At 46.3% G+C, this 19,152-nt stretch overlaps 1 protein-coding gene across 1 annotated transcript in view; it reads left to right on the forward strand.

Annotated features, from left to right (window-relative positions):
- Positions 1 to 19,152, forward strand: part of FBN2 (fibrillin 2) — a 260,961-nt gene that overhangs the window by 181,778 nt on the left and 60,031 nt on the right. Inside the window, exons 25-32 of the mRNA XM_046000771.1 lie at positions 191 to 316; positions 10,963 to 11,091; positions 11,854 to 11,979; positions 14,243 to 14,368; positions 15,036 to 15,158; positions 15,317 to 15,442; positions 15,756 to 15,881; positions 17,366 to 17,488. Of these exons, the coding sequence (XP_045856727.1) occupies positions 191 to 316; positions 10,963 to 11,091; positions 11,854 to 11,979; positions 14,243 to 14,368; positions 15,036 to 15,158; positions 15,317 to 15,442; positions 15,756 to 15,881; positions 17,366 to 17,488 (1,005 nt within the window). The remainder of the gene's footprint in view (positions 1 to 190; positions 317 to 10,962; positions 11,092 to 11,853; positions 11,980 to 14,242; positions 14,369 to 15,035; positions 15,159 to 15,316; positions 15,443 to 15,755; positions 15,882 to 17,365; positions 17,489 to 19,152) is intronic.

Below are 19,152 nucleotides of genomic sequence, written 5' to 3' on the forward strand. Positions count from 1 at the left end.
ACTAAAAAATGCAGAATCTTTTTCACATGTGGAACTTTCTCTGGGGCATGCGTGTAATAGCTGGCAGTCTTGAGGGCCCTGTTTGGACTTGGGAACATTATTTGCCATCATGATAGATGTGCAGCTTTCACTGAGGAACCCACATGTTTAGATCAACCGGCTCTCTGTTCTTGCTTTGTTCTCCTTTCAGATATCAATGAATGCAAAGCTTTTCCTGGGATGTGTACTTACGGCAAGTGCAGAAATACAATTGGCAGCTTCAAGTGCCGTTGCAACAGTGGCTTTGCTCTGGACACAGAGGAAAGAAACTGCACAGGTGAGACTGCTCTCTGGCTGGATTTGGCCCACCCTGGCTCCCTTCCTTTGCTCTGTTGGAAAGTACTCCCTTTGAAAAAGCCCGGGTTTGGTTTTTTAGGTTTATTTCCCCCTGCTCTTAAATCACTTCTCCAAACCAGCTCTTGTGAGAGCTGCACCAACAGCATGAAAATGCTGTCTGTTCTACCAAAGGAACCACAGAAAAATGGGATTTCCAAAATGATGAATACACTAGAGCAACCATTCATTGTATAAATGTTTATAGTATCTCTTAAGAATTATAAAGTTTTTAATAGAGCAGTTGTAACTTATTTTCCTAAACTGTGAAGAGTTTTCTTAATTATGCTCTAGTCGCCATCCATATATCCCTGTCCATACCTGTTCCCTTTAGTTTGAAAAGATAGGAAGTCCAGATTTTTCTATGACATGAAATAAATTATTCCAGACACTTGAAATATATGTCCAAGATCTTATTTTCACAACTCTATTCATCTCCTCCTTGAACATTTTCCCTCCCTCTTGCCCTCACCCCTGCTGATCTCCACTCAAATGTGCTTCTGACTCCTTCCTCACTTCCTACTGCGGAAGGTACTGGAGTCCCCACGTTGCCATCTGCCTAGACCATCACCAGAGCATTTCTGGACTGTCCACCTCCCCTGCTGCCCCAGCTCCACAGCCTCCACGTGGCTTTCCTGCTTGACTCTATCTGCATCTCACACTTTCACCTCAGCCAGACTCAAGGCTGCTCGGCAACACTACTCGTCCCTTACCTTCCTGACTGACTCTCTGCTCCACCTCTAGACCTCCTCTTGAGCAGCACCCTCTCTCAGACCCCCTGCTCCCTGCCACTTTTCTTGACATCCACTCTCATGGCCAGATCCCTTCCCACACGCCCCTCTCTCTGGCAGTGGGATGTCATCTTCATGGTTTTCCATGCCACGTGTCCTTCCCCTTGCTGCTTCTCTCCAGCCCTTGTCAGTAGGCTCCCTTCTCTCTCTGCAGTACTTCCCTCCCTTTCCCGTTGCTTTCCCTGGACCTGAAAACAAGTTCACACTATTTCCTCTGCCATCTTCTCCCTCATGCTGCCACCCTGTTTCCCTGCTTTTATCTCTCACCTCGCTCTCCTGAAGAGCCATTTGCTTTGTACTCCCATGTAATTTTGACTTTTGCCCTCCCTCGTTCAGGCACATAAATGTTCTCTCACAGAACACCTTTGTCAGGTTGTAAAAAGACCTTTCTCTTGGTGCTTAACCTCCAAGACCTCTGTGCTGGCTACATCCCCTCCTCAATTTTCTTCTCTCTTGGCCTCCATGGGACTTCCCTGAGTCTTTCATCCTTCTGTGCCAACAATGTTTTTTCTCTCATCTCCACAGATTCTTCTTGCTCTTGGCATTTCCAGAGTCCTCTGCCTCTCACACCTGCCCACGCCCCTGTGCCTTCACAGGCGGGCTCTGCTTAGTGGACTCCTCAGTGCGAGCTCTGTCCTAGCCTCTGCCTAAGTGCCACACTTGTAGCTCTTCACTTTAACCCCACTTTGTCCCATATCCACCCTTCCTCTGCCTAGCAACTTCCTTGTCTGTAGCAGTAGCAGCCTCAGACTGTTTTGATCTCTCCCTCTCTTGCACAAGGAAGAAGTTATGTGTAGTCTCCATCACAGTGGCTGTTTCAAGTCCTAGACTCTTTTTTTCAAGGCTACCTCAGGTACTGGCTTTGCTCCCCAGGAAATAGACTCCCATCAGAGATTAGCCTGCAGAAGGTTTACTAGCAGAAGGGGGCAAAAGGGGCAGCTGGGCAGCCATCAGTCCCATCTTGGTTCTCAGCCCACCCCACTGGGAACTCTGGATCTAGGATGGCCCAGCAGAACTGTCTTAGGGCAATGAGACTAGGTGTTTATGGACCTGCATGGTCAGTCTTTGGATACATCTGCCCAGAGAGGGGGTGTGAGTGTGAGGAAGGGTCCTCTTCATTGAGGCATTTCTTCAAGATAGTTTACACCTCAGGTCTTTGTGCCCCCAAACTCCCCAACAGCAGTGGGGGAAAGGGTAGTAAGTCCTTCATTCCTGAAGGGGGAACTGGACAACTCATGGCAGTATTCGCTGCATAGCAGACTCTTCCAGTGTCTTCCATCCCACTGATCGTCCATTCTGATCCTTCATGTTCCACAACCACCACGTGTTACTTCCCACAAAGCAACTCTCAGTGACTCACAGTTTGAAACCTGGGTGAAGACAGGATTCTTTCAGTTCTGACTCTACTTCCTGTTTTTGATGGGAGATTAGCCATGTTACTTAATGACTCTGAAACCCGCCTTCTTTATTTATTTTTTTAAAACCCTCCTTCTTTAATTGTGTAAGAGAGACATTTGTTGGTCACGCTGCAGTGTTGCTGTGCATAATGTGAAAGGACAGTTAGAAACCGTTGGCTGCCTTTCTTCACTATATTTAAAGCCTGTCTTCTTTTGGCACCCTCACTGATCACACCCATCCTCCCCGTCCTTGCACTATCAATCTCTGCAGTCTGGCCAATCTGTAATGTACTGTTCTCTGAAATATATTATTTTTCTTCCCCTGTGCACTCTATCTCTTGCCCTTCTATTCATTCTGCTTCTTTAAAGTTAGAATTTTTTTTTAATTTATTTATGTATTTTAGAGGGAGAGAGAGTATGAGCCCAGGGAGGGGCAGAGGCAGGGAGAAACTTCATCAAACTCCTCATTGGGGCTCAGTGTGGGCCTTGATCTTAAATCCCTGAGATCATGACCGGAGCTGAAACCAAGAGTTGGTCACTCAACCAGCTGTGTAACCCAGTGGCCCCTAAAGTCAGAATTTCCATACAAGCTTCAAGGACCAGTTCAAAGTCACCTCCTCCCAAAATACCAGTTTTAGCAGAAAACCATTTCTATGGACACAGCAGTCTGTATGAGACAGGCACTCTTCTCAGCGCTTGATGAATACTGACTTGCTTAATCCTAGCAGGTGGGTTTTACTATGCTCCCCCATTTTACTGATGTGGAAATTGAGGCACACAGAAATGAAATTACTTTCCTAAGCCTCTTCACCCAGTAGGTGATAGAACTAGGACTGCTACCTAGGTGTCTGCTTCCAGAGTCCACACTCCACACTGGAGTGTGCTCCCAGCACATCACATCAGCTAGATGTGTATTCTTTGTTCTCCAAATGGCTCTAACTACCAGTTTCTAGATACTGATAGAAAACAAGTAAGAGAATCAATATGCATATTGTTAGCTGCCTAACTGAATCAGTGAATGGTGGTAAGAATTTTGTTTAAAAGCCTATCTTCAGTATTGCCTGTAATTAGGGAAATTATATAAAGACCAGATGCCGGGAGAAAGCGTTGGACGTTCAGAGACTGAGATGCCCAGGAGAATGTGTACAAGTTACCCACTGATAAACACTGTGATGGAAGAACTTCAGAATTAAAGAGATGCCAGCTGTTAGGGTCCGTGATCAAAGGAACGAGACTGACACAAAGCGAAAATCAAGCAAAGTTTTATTTCGCGCCATGCATCAGAAACCAAACTACATTAGAAACCAAACTGCATTAGAAACCAAACTACATTAGAAACCAAACTGCATTAGAAACCAAACCGACTGGTAGGAGCCCGAGTCTTGCTGGGGACCACCACCTCCCAGTCGCTGGGGTCCCCCCTGGAGGCTCCCTGCCTCACCCTCACTGTACCACAGACCCACTCCCGGCATGGCTGCACCCTTGGCTCTTGAGAGGCTGCTCCTGATGGCGGCGCTGCCCGAGGCGGCATGGCTGCTTGCGGCGGCGCTGCTGCTGATACTCTGGCTCAGGGTGGCGTCGCTCGTGGCATCGCAGTGGCGCCGCTGCCACTGCTGCTCTGGGCAGTGCTGCTCGCGGTGGCGCTGCTGCCGCTGCTGCTCTTGGCGGTGCACGGGGTGATGCCGCTGGAGTTGGCGCCGCTGCTGCTGCTGCTCTGGGCGGTGCGGTGCAGGGGGTGATGCCGCTTGAGGTGGCGCCGCCGCCGCTGCTGCTCTGGGCGGTGCACGGGGTGATGCCGCTCGCTGTGGCACCGCTGCCGCTGCTGCTCTGGGCGGTGCACGGGGAGATGCCGCTGGCTGTGGTGCCGCTGCTGCTGCTCGCGGTGGTGCACCGGGTGGCGCCGCTCAAGTTACAGCTCGTGGTGGTGCAGGGCTCTTGCTAAAAAAAAAAAAAAACCCTCCCCCATCCAGCCTCACAGACCATCTTTTATAGAGGTGGCTGAGCCCCGCCCACACACAGGTGGCCAATCGGATTTCAACCTACCACAGTTAATATATGCACACCCCTCTGACTGAATATGCCTATCTGGCCTGGCCCGCCCCTATATCCGGGGTTTACAGTTCCTCTGCCTAATCAGGCCCCTACATTCCCCCTTTTTCTTTGGAAATCAGTCAAATCCTTGACTTTTCAGCCAGTTCTATGTTCTCCTATTGTAAGGGGGTTATTTTGAGCATGTAATATTGGGGCCAAAAAGTAACAGTAGGCTGTTGAGTTAGCCATTCAACGCTTTGTATAACCTTTTCCATTTTTTTTTCCTATTTCTGTTCATCTAATTTCCCACCTATACATTTCATAAACAGGGAACAATAGGAGCAACAATAAATTCAGTGTTTTTAGCCTTAGCTTTAGTCCATGGTCAGCGGGGTCTGTCGCCTGCAGCTTCCATCTCTGGCGAGTGTCCTCATTCTCGGCTCGTTTGACATGACCCGCATGAATCCAGGCCCTAATGCCTTCTACTTTTACTGCCATGGGGGTGGTCAAGATAACAGTAAACGGTCCCTTCCAGCGAGGCTCCAAGTTTCCCACTTGATAACGACGTATCCAAACCAAGTCCCCGGGTTAGTAGGGATGTGGTTCCACCTCCGTCTCCATCCCAGTGTGGGCAGTCTGGATCCCTGAGTGGGCTTTTTTTAAGACAGACTGTAATGCCTGCAGTGACTGGAGTACAGATTGGTCAGTCATTTCCGCTAAGGCAACCTCTTGCAGTCGAGGACGGGAGGGGGGGTCTCTCAAACATTATTTCAAATGGGGTCACCTTGCTTAAATAGGGTGTACATCGTGCCCTGAGGAGGGCAAAAGGGAGGAGATTCACCCATCCACCACCAGTCTCCAGAATTAGTTTTGTCAAGGTCTCTTTAAGAGTCCGGTTCATTCTCTCTACTTGTCCAGAACTCTGAGGCCGGTAGGCACAATGTAGTTTCCAATTAGTGCCCATGGCCTTGGCCAATGCCTGTGAGACTGAACTAACAAATGCAGGGCCATTGTCTGACCCAATTGCAAGAGGCAGCCCAAACCTAGGAATTATTTCTTCTAATAGCTTTTTGGCTACCACTCCTGCCATCTCATGTTTGGCAGGAAAAGCCTCTACCCAGCCTGAAAAGGTATCTACAAAAACTAACATGTACTTGTGTCCATATTTTCCAGGTTTCATTTCTGTAAAATCTATTTCCCAATAAATTCCTGGTTCCTTACCTCTTTCTCTTTTCCCTCTTCCCATTTTAGTTCTTCCCACATTAACTGCCTGGCATTGAGCACATCTATCGACTACATCCTGTACCATACGCCCTAATTTAGAAACCTGGAACTGCTTGCCTATAAGCTCCTTGAAGTTGCGTATCCCCAAATGAGTACCCTGATGTATCTGTTCAAGAATTATTTTTCCTGCTTCAGTCTTAGCCCAGTCCCCTTCATAGTCCAATTTAACCCATTTCTGTAAATACCTTAAATCTTCTTCTGAATAATTCGGTTCTTCTGGTAGGGTTGGAGCCGGGAGTGTTACCAGTTCTTGCACTGTTTCTCGTGCTGCTTGCTTAGCGGCTTGATCTGCTAATTGGTTTCCTTTTGAGATCAGATCAATTCCTTTTTGGTGTCCTGGGCAATGCATAACAGCCACCTCTTTTGGGTCCCAGATAGCCTGGAGTAGAGCCAATATTTCTCCTCTGTTTTTAATTCCTTTTCCTTCTGCTGTTAGTAGGCCCCTTTCTTTATAAATAGCCCCATGTATATGGAGAGTAGCAAAGGCGTACCTGCTGTCTGTATAGATGTTGGCAGTTTTACCTTTGGCCATCTGCAGTGCCTTAGTGAGTGCAATCAGCTCCGCTTTTTGTGCTGAAGTTCCATGTGGCAGGGCTGCTGTCCAGAGTCTCTGCCCAGGAGAAACTACTGCAGCCCCTGCATACCTCTTTCCATTGACCATGTAGCTACTCCCATCTGTGAACAGAATCATCTCGGCATCCGGGAGGGGAATGTCTCTGAGATCTGGCCTTATTCCTGCAACTTGAATTAGGACCTCCCCACAGTCATGTGGGTGGTCAGCCAGCTCCTCTGGCAGCAGCATGGCTGGATTTAGCACTGCAGGGGGCCGGAAGGTCACTCTTGGTTCATTGAGGAGGAGGGCCTGATACCCCGTCACTCGGGCATTTGTCATCCTTCGGCCTGGTGGAGTCCGGAGAAGGCCCTCGATGGCATGTGTGGTGGTCAAAATGAGATTTTGATCCAAAGTCAATTTACTTGCATCCTTGACCAGGATGGCTATGGCAGCAATTATGCAGAGGCAAGGGGGAAACCCAGCTGCTACTGGATCTAGTTTCTTGCTAAGACAGGCTACTGGCCTTTTCCAAGGCCCCAGGGTCTGAGTTAAAACTCCTTTGGCCACCCCTGCTTTTTCACCCACACACAAGTGGAAGGGCTTGGTAACATCGGGGATGGCCAATGCTGGAGCACGTAGTAAAGCTGCTTGTAATTCCCGAAATGCTCCTTCGGCCTCAGCTGTCCACTCTATCATAGTGAGCCCCCCCTTTGCCAGTTCGTATGGAGGTTGGGCAATCTCCACAAACTGCAGTATCCACAGCCTACAGTAGCCCACCATCCAAGAAACTTCCTCAGATGTCGGGACGTGATGGGGCAGGGGTATCCGGTGATCACCTGTTTCCTGGACTCAGACAGTGAACGCACTCCCTCATGAAGATCAAAGCCTAGATATGTGGCATGGCTCTGACAGAGCTGTGCTTTCTTTGCTGACACCTGATACCCTTTTCCTTACAGTAAGCACACTGGTCTGGACCTAAGTCTTCCTGCCTGCCTTTTCTGTGCTTAGGCTTTTCCTTCCATTTACTATCCCCAACCTGTTTCTTCCCTGCCTCATGTAATGCCAAAACCTTAACAAGTCTTTTTGTCTGTTTTTCATCCTCTTGTGCATCCCTGTTGTTAAACACCTTTCTCCTATTCCCAATAACTCAATCAGATTCTTCCCTTCAAATCCTTCAATTTCCTAAAGTTTCCTCCTTGTATCCAGGACTGACTGACTGGCAAAATCAAGATTCACTGCCCCCTGATTTTCGGGTTCCTCTGGAGTAGTTACAGCATTTACCCAAATGTAACCCAAGGTTTATCATTGATTTAGCCGTACTTCCTGAGTAACTTAGCACATCAGGGAAAAGGCTTATGAGTCAAAGAGATCTCAATTACAATTCTAGGTGAGCAAAGAGAAAACCATTCACATTTTAGCCACTTGTGAACTGTTACGACAGCCGTTAAGCACAAAACTTGTTTACTAACAGATTTCAAAAGCACAAACCCAGTTTCAGCAACCAGCACCCTTGCACTTCATTCCATTTGTCATCCAAGCTAAACTTCAAAGCTTCAGGTTACCAAAGACTCTGAAAGCTACTTTAACAATTACCCATTAAAACCCTGAGACAGATAATTAACCATCAGTTCAGTCATCTCTTTGCTAACAGATTTCATGTTCCATCTGGGCCCATTCCACTTCAGACGCCATGCTTTCCCGCCAGCAAGGGGGACGGGTTAGGCAGTCCACGTCCGGCCAGAGAAGGCAAGGAATTCCCTGAAACAAAGGGAGTTTCGGCAGCTGCTTGGGAATATTCCTTAAAGTCTCTGTCCTGAGTTAGACTAACCCCAGTTGGCTCTAGTGATAGCCCTTAACACACGAAATGAGTGAGGGAGAAGCCCCACATCTATTATGAGGAACGGAGGGATGAAAGTCAGAGTCCCCTTACTCTTTGCTTGCCCCATTCCTTCAAACATAACAAACAACACAGCAGACAACAAAAAGACAAGACAAAGAAAACCACAGGCCCAGCGGTCCTGCCACCAGTGGGGATTTCCTAGGGGGACTCAAACCCCCTGACCGCCTAGGGGGACTCGAACCCCTGATGAACACCTCGGGGGACTCGACCCCCAATGACCGAATGGGGGACTCGAACCCCCTGACCATCCAGGGGGACTCGAACACCCTGGTGACCATCCAGGGGGACTCGAACCCCCTGACCATCTAGGGGGACTCGAACCCCCGATGACTGCCTAGGGGGACTCGAACCCCCTGACCATCCAGGGGGACTCGAACCCCCTGGTGACCATCCAGGGGGACTCAAACCCCCTGGTGACCATCCAGGGGGACTCAAACCCCCTGTCGATCTACCAGCAGAGGGATGGGGCATCCCCGCATCCACTCCAGCCCTGGGGAGCATGGCTGCGTCCAGCTTCTCCCCAGTGGGCCATACCCTGGAGCTCCAACCAGACAGACAGATAAAATCCTAACACCTCCGGAGGCTTTTCCCGTAAGTTCTGATGCTGGCTCAGTTCTCGTTGTTTGATCCCGGACGAGCCCCCAATGTTAGGGTCCGTGATCAAAGGAACGAGACTGACACAAAGCGAAAATCAAGCAAAGTTTTATTTCGCGCCATGCATCAGAAACCAAACTACATTAGAAACCAAACTGCATTAGAAACCAAACTACATTAGAAACCAAACTGCATTAGAAACCAAACCGACTGGTAGGTGCCCGAGTCTTGCTGGGGACCACCACCTCCCAGTCGCTGGGGTCCCCCCTGGAGGCTCCCTGCCTCACCCTCACTGTACCACAGACCCACTCCCGGCATGGCTGCACCCTTGGCTCTTGAGAGGCTGCTCCTGATGGCGGCGCTGCCCGAGGCGGCGTGGCTGCTTGCGGCGGCGCTGCTGCTGATACTCTGGCTCAGGGTGGCGTCGCTCGTGGCATCGCAGTGGCGCCGCTGCCACTGCTGCTCTGGGCAGTGCTGCTCGCGGTGGCGCTGCTGCCGCTGCTGCTCTTGGCGGTGCACGGGGCGATGCCGCTGGAGTTGGCGCCGCTGCTGCTGCTGCTCTGGGCGGTGCGGTGCAGGGGGTGATGCCGCTTGAGGTGGCGCCGCTGCTGCTCTGGGCGGTGCACGGGGTGATGCCGCTCGCTGTGGCACCGCTGCCGCTGCTGCTCTGGGCGGTGCACGGGGAGATGCCGCTGGCTGTGGTGCCGCTGCTGCTGCTCGCGGTGGTGCACCGGGTGGCGCCGCTCAAGTTACAGCTCGTGGTGGTGCAGGGCTCTTGCTAAAAAAAAAAAAAACCCTCCCCCATCCAGCCTCACAGACCATCTTTTATAGAGGTGGCTGAGCCCCGCCCACACACAGGTGGCCAATCGGATTTCAACCTACCACAGTTAATATATGCACACCCCTCTGACTGAATACGGCTATCTGGCCTGGCCCGCCCCTATATCCGGGGTTTACAGTTCCTCTGCCTAATCAGGCCCCTACACCAGCAAAGGCATTTCTTCCTCCTGTGACCAAAATAATAATAAGTATGTCATTTTTTTTTAAAGACTTTATTTATTTGACAGAGAGAGAGAGATCACAAGTAGGCAGAGAAGCAGGCAGAGAAAGAGAGAGAGGAAGAGAAGCAGGCTCCCCACTGAGCAGAGAGCCTGACGTGGAGCCCGATCTCAGGACCCTGAGATCATGACCTGAGCCGAAGGCAGAGGCTTAACCCACTGAGCCACCCAGGTGCCCCATGTTGTCTTAATTATATTTTATAGACATGACTTCTCCATTAAAAAAAAACCTCAGTTACAAGCATGGGATGTTACTCAGAAAATTTTGTTTTTGATAATGTAAATGCTGCCAATGAAGATTCTTATTTTCCATAGTATGTGAAGAGTGGCAAACATATCATTTTTCTTTATTTTTATTTTGAGAAATAAGTGAGTATTGTTTCCACATCTGAACATGAAAGAACATCCCCCGGAGCATGTTGCATGTCCCAGCCATTTATGTATGCTGTCTAGCCTGATGCTGGGGACTGTGTCTGCCCCTGAGGCTGGCTGGCTGTGCTTGTCAGCAGCCTCCCCTGCTCAAGGGGGCAGTGGCCCCAGCGGACTCCCTGATGCTGGGCGTGGGCTGCTGGAGACTATCACCATGCTCTCACTTAGTGACAGGACTTCATTCCGTGTGCCTGCTCCTTCCACACCTAACCACCTGCCCTGTCCGGCTCATGCCGCAGTTGCTCTGTTCATCCCTCTGTTACCACTTCTAAGCCACAAAGAGATATCCACAATTCCAGAATTCTTAAAGGCAAATGCACAGCCTGCCCGTTGGCCACGACAGTTTTGGCAGTTGGGGAAAGGAATGTGCCCAAGGGCCTATCCGCCTGGAGCTGATCTCTGGCACGGAGAGTTTCCTGCTGCTCGCCACTGACCTCTCTGGCACCTCCCGCGGGCTGCACCTTTTCTGGGGAGGCCATACCTGCCTCACTGCTCTTCAGTACCTGCTCTGCTCATGCTATTTTTTTTATTTCTTTTCAACCTTATGAATTAGACATTGATGAGTGCAGGATTTCTCCTGACCTTTGTGGAAGTGGCATCTGTGTCAACACTCCAGGCAGCTTTGAGTGTGAGTGCTTCGAGGGCTACGAAAGTGGGTTCATGATGATGAAGAACTGCATGGGTAAGTGTGCTTCAGCTCTTCCTGCCCAGTCTCCAACCAGAGAGCTTGACCATGGCTTGTCTCCGAGCTGTTAGCTTAATGATTGGCCAGGCACTGTGGTGAGCAAGAGAATGGATGTCACTATCAGACAGGAAATTTCCCAGATAACTCTTGGGCAGCTCCAACCTCTTGGTGCCTTCGTGCCAGTGAGACAGCAAGACTGGGTTCTGTTTGTTCACAGAATTTAAAATCAACACAGACTACCCAGAAGGGTTTCACTTAACATGCATGACCTTGTGTGGTGACCCCAAATTTGTTTTCAGCCATGCAAATTCCATGATATTTATTTGTGTGTTACTACAAACTCTTGGTACTGCCAGCCTTTTGGTCCATATTTAGTGACTTCCAGGATTCACCAAAGGGGACATAAAAGGTGACCAGTCTATTATTTTTCTTTTACTTTGGTTAGTGAAAATAGATAGCAGTGTCTGGTGTCTAGACTTCAGTGTGATGTGAAACTAATATTGTTTATTTTTATTTCTTGTGAATCTGCCTGTTTCGTACAAGTCAATTCCCTGGCAACTCGCTGTCTTTAAGAAAAAAAACTTACCATTTATTTACTGATAGTAGAAAAAGTGAGGAGACCATTAACCCATCTGCTCTGAAACTTGTCTCTTACATTTGAGTCCCACTTCCCTCACAGCATAATTTTTCCCCCATGCTGTATATGTGAATATTTTTCCCACAGAGTTCTTTAATTGATCTCATGTTTTTACCTTTCAGACATTGACGAATGTGAACGTAACCCTCTCCTTTGTAGGGGTGGCACCTGTGTGAACACTGAGGGCAGCTTTCAGTGTGACTGTCCATTGGGACACGAGCTGTCACCGTCACGTGAGGACTGTGTGGGTGAGTTTGTCTCCTCAGCACATGAACCCACCCAGCTCACCTGGTGAAGATCATAGACATCAGTGGTTAATTTTAACAAACTTGTTGTTTTTGGCATATGCAATCTAGCTGGTCAAAAGTTGGAAATTTAGAACCCCTTTATTTGTATTCAGGCTGTGTCCTTAGAGAATGCCTCAGTGACACACTCGAAGCTGACATTGTCCTGGCTACCCACTGTTGACAGCATGACAGCAGGCATGCTGGTGGTGGGCCCTGTGGCAGGCCATGGAGTTCCTTCCTCCACAGAGGATGGAATGGGAAAGCTGTTGGTAGAAGGGCTGCTCCCTCAATGGCTCACCTGTGTGTTCACCTGTGCAGCTACCTGCCTGCCATTCATTCAGTAGAGTCTGTTCTACACTCCTGTGTCTGTCAACACGGGGTATGCTCCTGTGTGTGTGAACATGGAGATCCCTCCTCACCTCCTGTCACAGAAAAAATCCTGGTCTCTTTGCTGGCAGAGCTGATTGGTGGGAGTGGCAGGATTGAGGGGAGAACATCAGCTGGTCTTGCAGGTCTTGGAGCATTCTGTCCCACTGCGTTTCATATGTATATGGAGGCCTCTGGGACTGATGGGCTTGAGCATATTGGTTTTAAAACCTTGATGTAGCCAGGAAACATTTTCTTCACAGAAAATCTTTTTTGCAAGTGTCAGCAAATAAAACAGTTTAAAACAGAGCAGATGGCTCCCCCCACTGCCCCAGTTCAAAAGAGAATTTGGGAACACCTTTCCATTAGACATGTATTTATTTATAAACCCTATTTATATTGTTCTGCTAATATATTAGGTTAATCTTAAATCATACACTAAACAGACATTTTTAAAAGGTAAATTGAAAAAGTTTTAAAGATTTTTTTCTTAAAGATTTTGTTTATTTGAAAAAGAGAGCCAAAGAGAGAGCATGAACAGTGGGGAGGGGCAAAGGCAGAAGCAGAAGCAGACCCCCCAGGAAACAGGGAGCCGGACATGGGGCTGGACCCCAGGACCCTGGGATCATAACCTAAGCCAAAGGCAAATGCTTAACTGACTGAGCCACCCAGGCACCCCTAAATATTTTTATTTCATTTTAAAAGTGGTGCTAAAACTTTTTCATAGAGATGATTACAGAATATTTGTTCATCTTTGTGATGCAGTGAATCAGAGAACTGTTTCTAATTTGAGTTTATTTTGTTAGTTTTCATGGATCCTATAGCTGAAAAAAGAGTACCCCTTACAGGTATATCATAGAAGATGCATATTTTTGCAAATTTAATGATCATAGATATAAATCCACATGTCACATGTGGATTATTGGTAATTTTGAGACTTTGAGATGAAGGTCTTATTTTACCTGATTATAGTGTTACTGTTTTTACCTTACATTGTATCTCACAAGTAGGTTGTATGCCCTATTTTCTTGCTGTTCTCTTATAATTGCATTAATAGCACTACTTGATTCCACAGACCTTTGCAGAAGTTTTTATAAGGCACCTGCCTATCTTATAAGGGTTAGTTGGTTTTAGGTGTTCTAGATTCACCTATCGAGGCACACTAAACACTGTAAGATGGAAACACATAAACAGTGCAGGCCGTGGTATCGGGCCCTGTGACTTGGGGAACCAGCCATCTTCCCTCAGGATCCTCCACATTATGCAGGCAACTCTTGACCATCTAATAAAGACCAGGTGAGCCTACCAGTGTAAATTTATATATTAAATATTAGTAAGTCTTATTTCTGGCATGTGTTACATGTGCATGGTCTCATGTTCACGACCCACATGTGGCTACTTAAATTTAATTAAAATTCGGTAACATTAAAAATTTAATTCCTGGGGCACCTGGCTGACTGAGTTGGTAGACCGTGTGACTCTTGATTTTGGGGTTGTGAGTTTGAGCCCCATGTTGGGCAAAGAGAGGACTTAAAAAAATTAAAATTAAGTTTAAAAAAGATTTTTAAATTTTGATTCCTTCATCATTTGGTTCATGCTTCCAGTGCCTCAATAGCAGCTCTATATTGGATAGCAGAGATATGGAACAGTCCCATCAGTGTACAGAGTTCTCCTGGACAGTACCATCTTAGATAGAAATACAGATAGCAGTATTTTCTTTGAACACCCCAGGAGATCATCTTCCTTCCCTGCAAAGTATGCAAACCACTGTGGGGACCAGCAGTGGCATGCAACATTTCTTGGTGCTTTAAGTGATGTGGTTACTGCCAAGACATTAACATTATGTATCTTTTTATAGATATAAATGAATGCTCCCTGAGTGACAATCTCTGTAGAAATGGAAAATGTGTGAACATGATTGGAACCTATCAGTGCTCCTGTAATCCCGGGTACCAGGCCACGCCAGACCGGCAGGGCTGTACGGGTGAGCGTCCACCAGAGGGATCCACAACTTGAATTTCTTTTTTTTTTTTTTAAAGATTTTATTTATTTATTTGACAGAGAGAGATCACAAGCAGGCAGAGAGGCAGGCAGAGAGAGAGGAGGAAGCAGGCTCCCTGCCGAGCAGAGAGCCGATGTGGGACTAGATCCCAGGACCCTGAGATCATGACCTGAGCCAAAGGCAGCGGCTTAATCCACTGAGCCACTCAGGCGCCCCACAACTTGAATTTCTAAAAATGAGTCTAGGACAGCTCCTGGCACTGAACTTACTGTAATGAAGCCAGCGGAAGTCCTTTGTCTGAAACAAATCTCAGAATGGGGCAGAGCTGTAGGATGCCATTATCCTGTGGTTTTGCAGAGGAGTCTCTGGTTTTATCATGGAAAACATCCTAATTACTGCATTTCTGAGTTCTGTAATCTTGGGCTCCTGGGGCTTCATGTCTGATAGAATGCTATCTGAAAGGAAGTAGAAAGAGCTAAGAAAGATCAATGGTAGAAAGATAAACCAACACTTTAGTGGGGAGAGAAATCCAAAGGCATTTTAAGCATTATCTGTTTAAAGAGAAGAAAATCTCCCTATTCTTTTTTTTTTTTTTTTTTTTTGAAGGAAGTAGACCTGACAAGTAATGGGTCACATATTGTTTTCACAGATATCGATGAGTGTATGATCATGAATGGAGGCTGCGACACGCAGTGCACGAACTCAGAAGGCAGCTATGAATGCAGCTGCAGCGAGGGCTATGCCCTGTTGCCCGACGGGAGGTCGTGCGCGGGTACAGAATGGACTGGGGGGGTGAACCATGCACAGCTCACTGCCGGTACCTCACAGAGCTCGCTCCAGATATCTGGAATGGGCCTGGACGGGAAACGCAGTATTTGATCTTACTCAAACCAGTCTTATTCTTACTTAATGCTAATCTTCTGTCATCAGATATTGACGAATGTGAAAATAATCCTGACATCTGTGATGGCGGCCAGTGTACCAACATTCCTGGGGAGTACCGCTGTCTGTGTTATGATGGCTTCATGGCTTCAATGGACATGAAAACGTGTATTGGTGGGTGCCATAAAGACAGGATAAATGTTATGCATCTGTCTGCACACACACAAGTGCACATACACTTAAACATGAGAGAAAGAGGCTTTTTCAGTTACTTTAAAAATTTAAGGCACTGTATTACAGGATGGGAAAGCTGAACCAGAAGAATTATTTGAACATAATTCTAGAAAATAATACTATGTCTTGCAAATAGATTATGTTTTAACTTTTATCTGTGTATTTCAATGTTATGCTCTTCAGTTTAAAAGAGAGCTTTCACATTCTTAGGATGAACAAGTATTAACCAAACTATTGAAAATAAATTTTCTAGATGTGAATGAGTGTGACTTAAATTCAAACATCTGCATGTTTGGGGAATGTGAGAACACCAAGGGATCCTTCATTTGCCACTGTCAGCTGGGTTATTCCGTGAAGAAGGGGACCACAGGATGCACAGGTAGGTATCACACTAGGCCCCCCTGTTCTCTGGCTTCTCCTGCAGACTTCTTTTTTTTTTTTTTTTTTTTTTAAGATTTTACTTATTTATTTGACAGAGAGAGATCACAAGTAGGCAGAGAGGCAGACAGAGGAGAAAGCAGGCTCCCCGCGGAGCAGAGAGCCCGATGCGGGGCTCGATCCCAGGACCCTGAGATCATGACCTGAGCCGAAGGCAGCGGCCTAATCCACTGAGCCACCCAGGCGCCCCCTCCTGCAGACTTCTGTTTAGACCCTTTGACTTCTTCTCCCCCATCTTTTCCTCTCTTCTTTCTTCTCTATTTGCTTTTGCCCTCTCTTGCCTTGGCCCCAGTTGACCGTCTCTTTTCTCTCTGCACTTTCTTTCTTTGCTCACCCTATCTACTTTGTCTCTTGTTACCTTTCTCTGTTAAATAAGTTGTGAGCTTTTGCATAAAGTAGGTGGGGAAGTCCCAAGGTGAGCACTTTGGACCAAGTTTTCCTCATTATTCAATTTAAAGCCATCATTACCATTTTGCTCAAGACAGGTTGTGGGTGGCTTGGACCACAGCCTGGCGCTTAACCTGACACCTTCAGAGACAGGCGGGTGAGGAAGAAGGGATGCTCTGCATGTTCACTGCTAGGAAGGTTGATGCAAAGCCCATCGCTCTATAGGCATGTGTGTGCACACATGCGTGTACATGCATGTGTGTGAACACAGGATTGCAGCGTCTAGGATGTGTAATCATTGAACTGGTGGAGAAGATTATTCTTTCTATTCTGGGAAGCTCTGGTGAACCAAAACTATGTAGTTCATATGTACATATATGAACTATACATATATACATATATGTGCATATGCATATATAATATGTATATATCTGTGTGTATGTATAGATGTGTGTTTATGTGGTGAAAGCTTCTCATTTTCCAGGTATAATTTCCAGTGGGTATTTTTACATGTTCTCAAAAGCTGAATGCACACTAAAATGATAGTTTTAAAAAACTCTATACCTATACTGTGTTGATTCTAAAAATGACAAGAATTATTACTTAAGTCAGGTTTATTTTAATCTTTATGAAAAACATGTAATAAATATTAATAGGAAAGAATAGGAGGGTCTTACTTTGGAAATGCAATTTCTTTTAACATCTTATAATCATGCCTTCCACATGGAGTTTTTTCTGGGCCCGGGCAAAGAGGGGAATGGGGACAGACTCACATATCTCCCTTGGGGGAGTCTCTCTTTTATACCAGAAAGTGACTGGCAGTTTCCTCTAGTAGGGAAAGTCTTGTTTGACTTGGATCATGAACTTCCAAATCTTGTTGGTGCCTACAAAATTAAAAATGATGTTAGTGTTTTTTTTCCATACCAATTTAGGTACTTCCATGTTTACTTTAAAATTTTACCTGTGCAGAATTATACTTGGAAATAGAATTAATGAGCTTTATGTTTAATTTTCATCATATTAACTGTGGCTTCTCAGATGTTGACGAGTGTGAAATTGGTGCCCACAACTGTGACATGCATGCCTCCTGTCTCAACGTCCCGGGAAGCTTCAAGTGCAGCTGTAGAGAAGGCTGGGTTGGAAATGGCATCAAATGCATTGGTGAGTTTGCAAATATGAACAGCCTTTGCTAGGACACAAAATTCTTTGAGGCTTTTCTTTGCACAGTGGTTAACCCACGTACTTGAATAGGAACACACTCTTGCTTTTCATTTATTCTCTTGAAAATTAAAGACTATCTTTAGTTGCAAGGTAATTCCTGCCTGAGAGTTTCCTTTAACCTTGGCATAAATTATCACATCACAGCAGTATGCCTTGGCATCTGCTTTTTAATGTGTTGTTGTTCAGTAGAAATTATTTGATGTGTAGCCAGAAATCCAAACAGATGTATGATGAAAAATGACTAACGTATTTTTCCAGTCTTTTCATACAGCAATCAGTGAGACTTAGAACCCAGTGAAACACATGAAGGAAATGGAAAGGTTTTATGAGATAATCTGAGTCTGTACCTGGTCAGTATCAGCTTCTTAGTAGAAAATAGAATTCCTCTTCCAGAGAAAGCAATAGGTTTTGCTGGATTCCAAGAGGTCTGATTGGGACAGAGGAGACTAGAAGGGCAGGTGCCATTCTGCAGGCTTTCAAGTTGCTGAGCTGGGGTCTCCTAAGTCTTTTCTAGCTGGAAGGTGGGGGCCTGGTTCTTCCCCTCACAGCCCCACATAGCTCTGCTTCCTACGCTTACTGTTGTGCATTCTTTACCAACAAAGCCCTGTTCCAACTGGTTAGAATTATCCAGGTCAACTTAAAACAGAAAATAAAACAAGCTCAACTGACCTCCCTAGGATTACTCACTAAAAGCTTATAAGCCAGCAGAAGGCATTGAAGAAGAGAGACTTAAGATCTGTTAACAATAACATCAGTTAATTGAAATACACTCTCTTGGCCATTCAGGTGTTTTATGCTTACCTAATGTGTAGGAGCTGACTGTGAATATAAATGATCATACTTTCCAAATAACTTTGCTAAGTAATGTTCTCTGATGGCATCATTCAGTTCACTAGCTACCCACTTCTGGTCCAGCCATCACTCTTATCATTAATCTCACAGGTTTTCTTTTCTTTTCTTTTCTTTCCTTTTCTTTTCTTTTTTTTTTTCCCAGCCATATCCCCATTCCTATTTTCTGGCCTTATGGGCTACTGATTTCCTCTTTTCTAGCCTTCCTTTTTTGTGCTCGTCCATCCATTGCTCTGGCCAACTATTGCAAAATACAAAAGATTTAACTGTGTCCAGGTACTTTTACTCCAAATTATCACCCAAATTCATTCTCCTCTTTCCATCTCCATCTCTCTGCTCTAATCTCAGCCATTCTCCCTCTTCCCATCTCTCTCTGTCTCTTCCTCTCTCTGTTGGAGGGAAAAGGAACATCCTCATAGTCTTCTTATTGCCTTGTTGTTCCCATAATCCATTCTCTGCATAGCAGCCAGAGAGATCTCTTAACCCATGAATTTGATCTCTTTACAATTGTCATCTGAATCCTCAAATTGAGGATAAAATGTAGCTTCCTTCCTGTGGTTTACAAGATCCTGTAGTCTCCTCCCATAGCTTTCCAGCTTCAGCTTCCATCAGCCCCAGCTCCTACGTTCTGTTTTATCACTCCGGCTCCCTTGGTGTCTTTTATCACATTGAGATCTTTTCTGCCTTAGCATCTCTAAATATGCTATTCCTTCAGAAAGGAATACCATTCCCTGCTTCCGGGCAACAGGCTGATT

This window comes from Meles meles, chromosome 3 (genome assembly GCF_922984935.1).
Source record: "Meles meles chromosome 3, mMelMel3.1 paternal haplotype, whole genome shotgun sequence".
Classification (NCBI taxonomy): Eukaryota; Metazoa; Chordata; class Mammalia; order Carnivora; family Mustelidae; genus Meles; species Meles meles.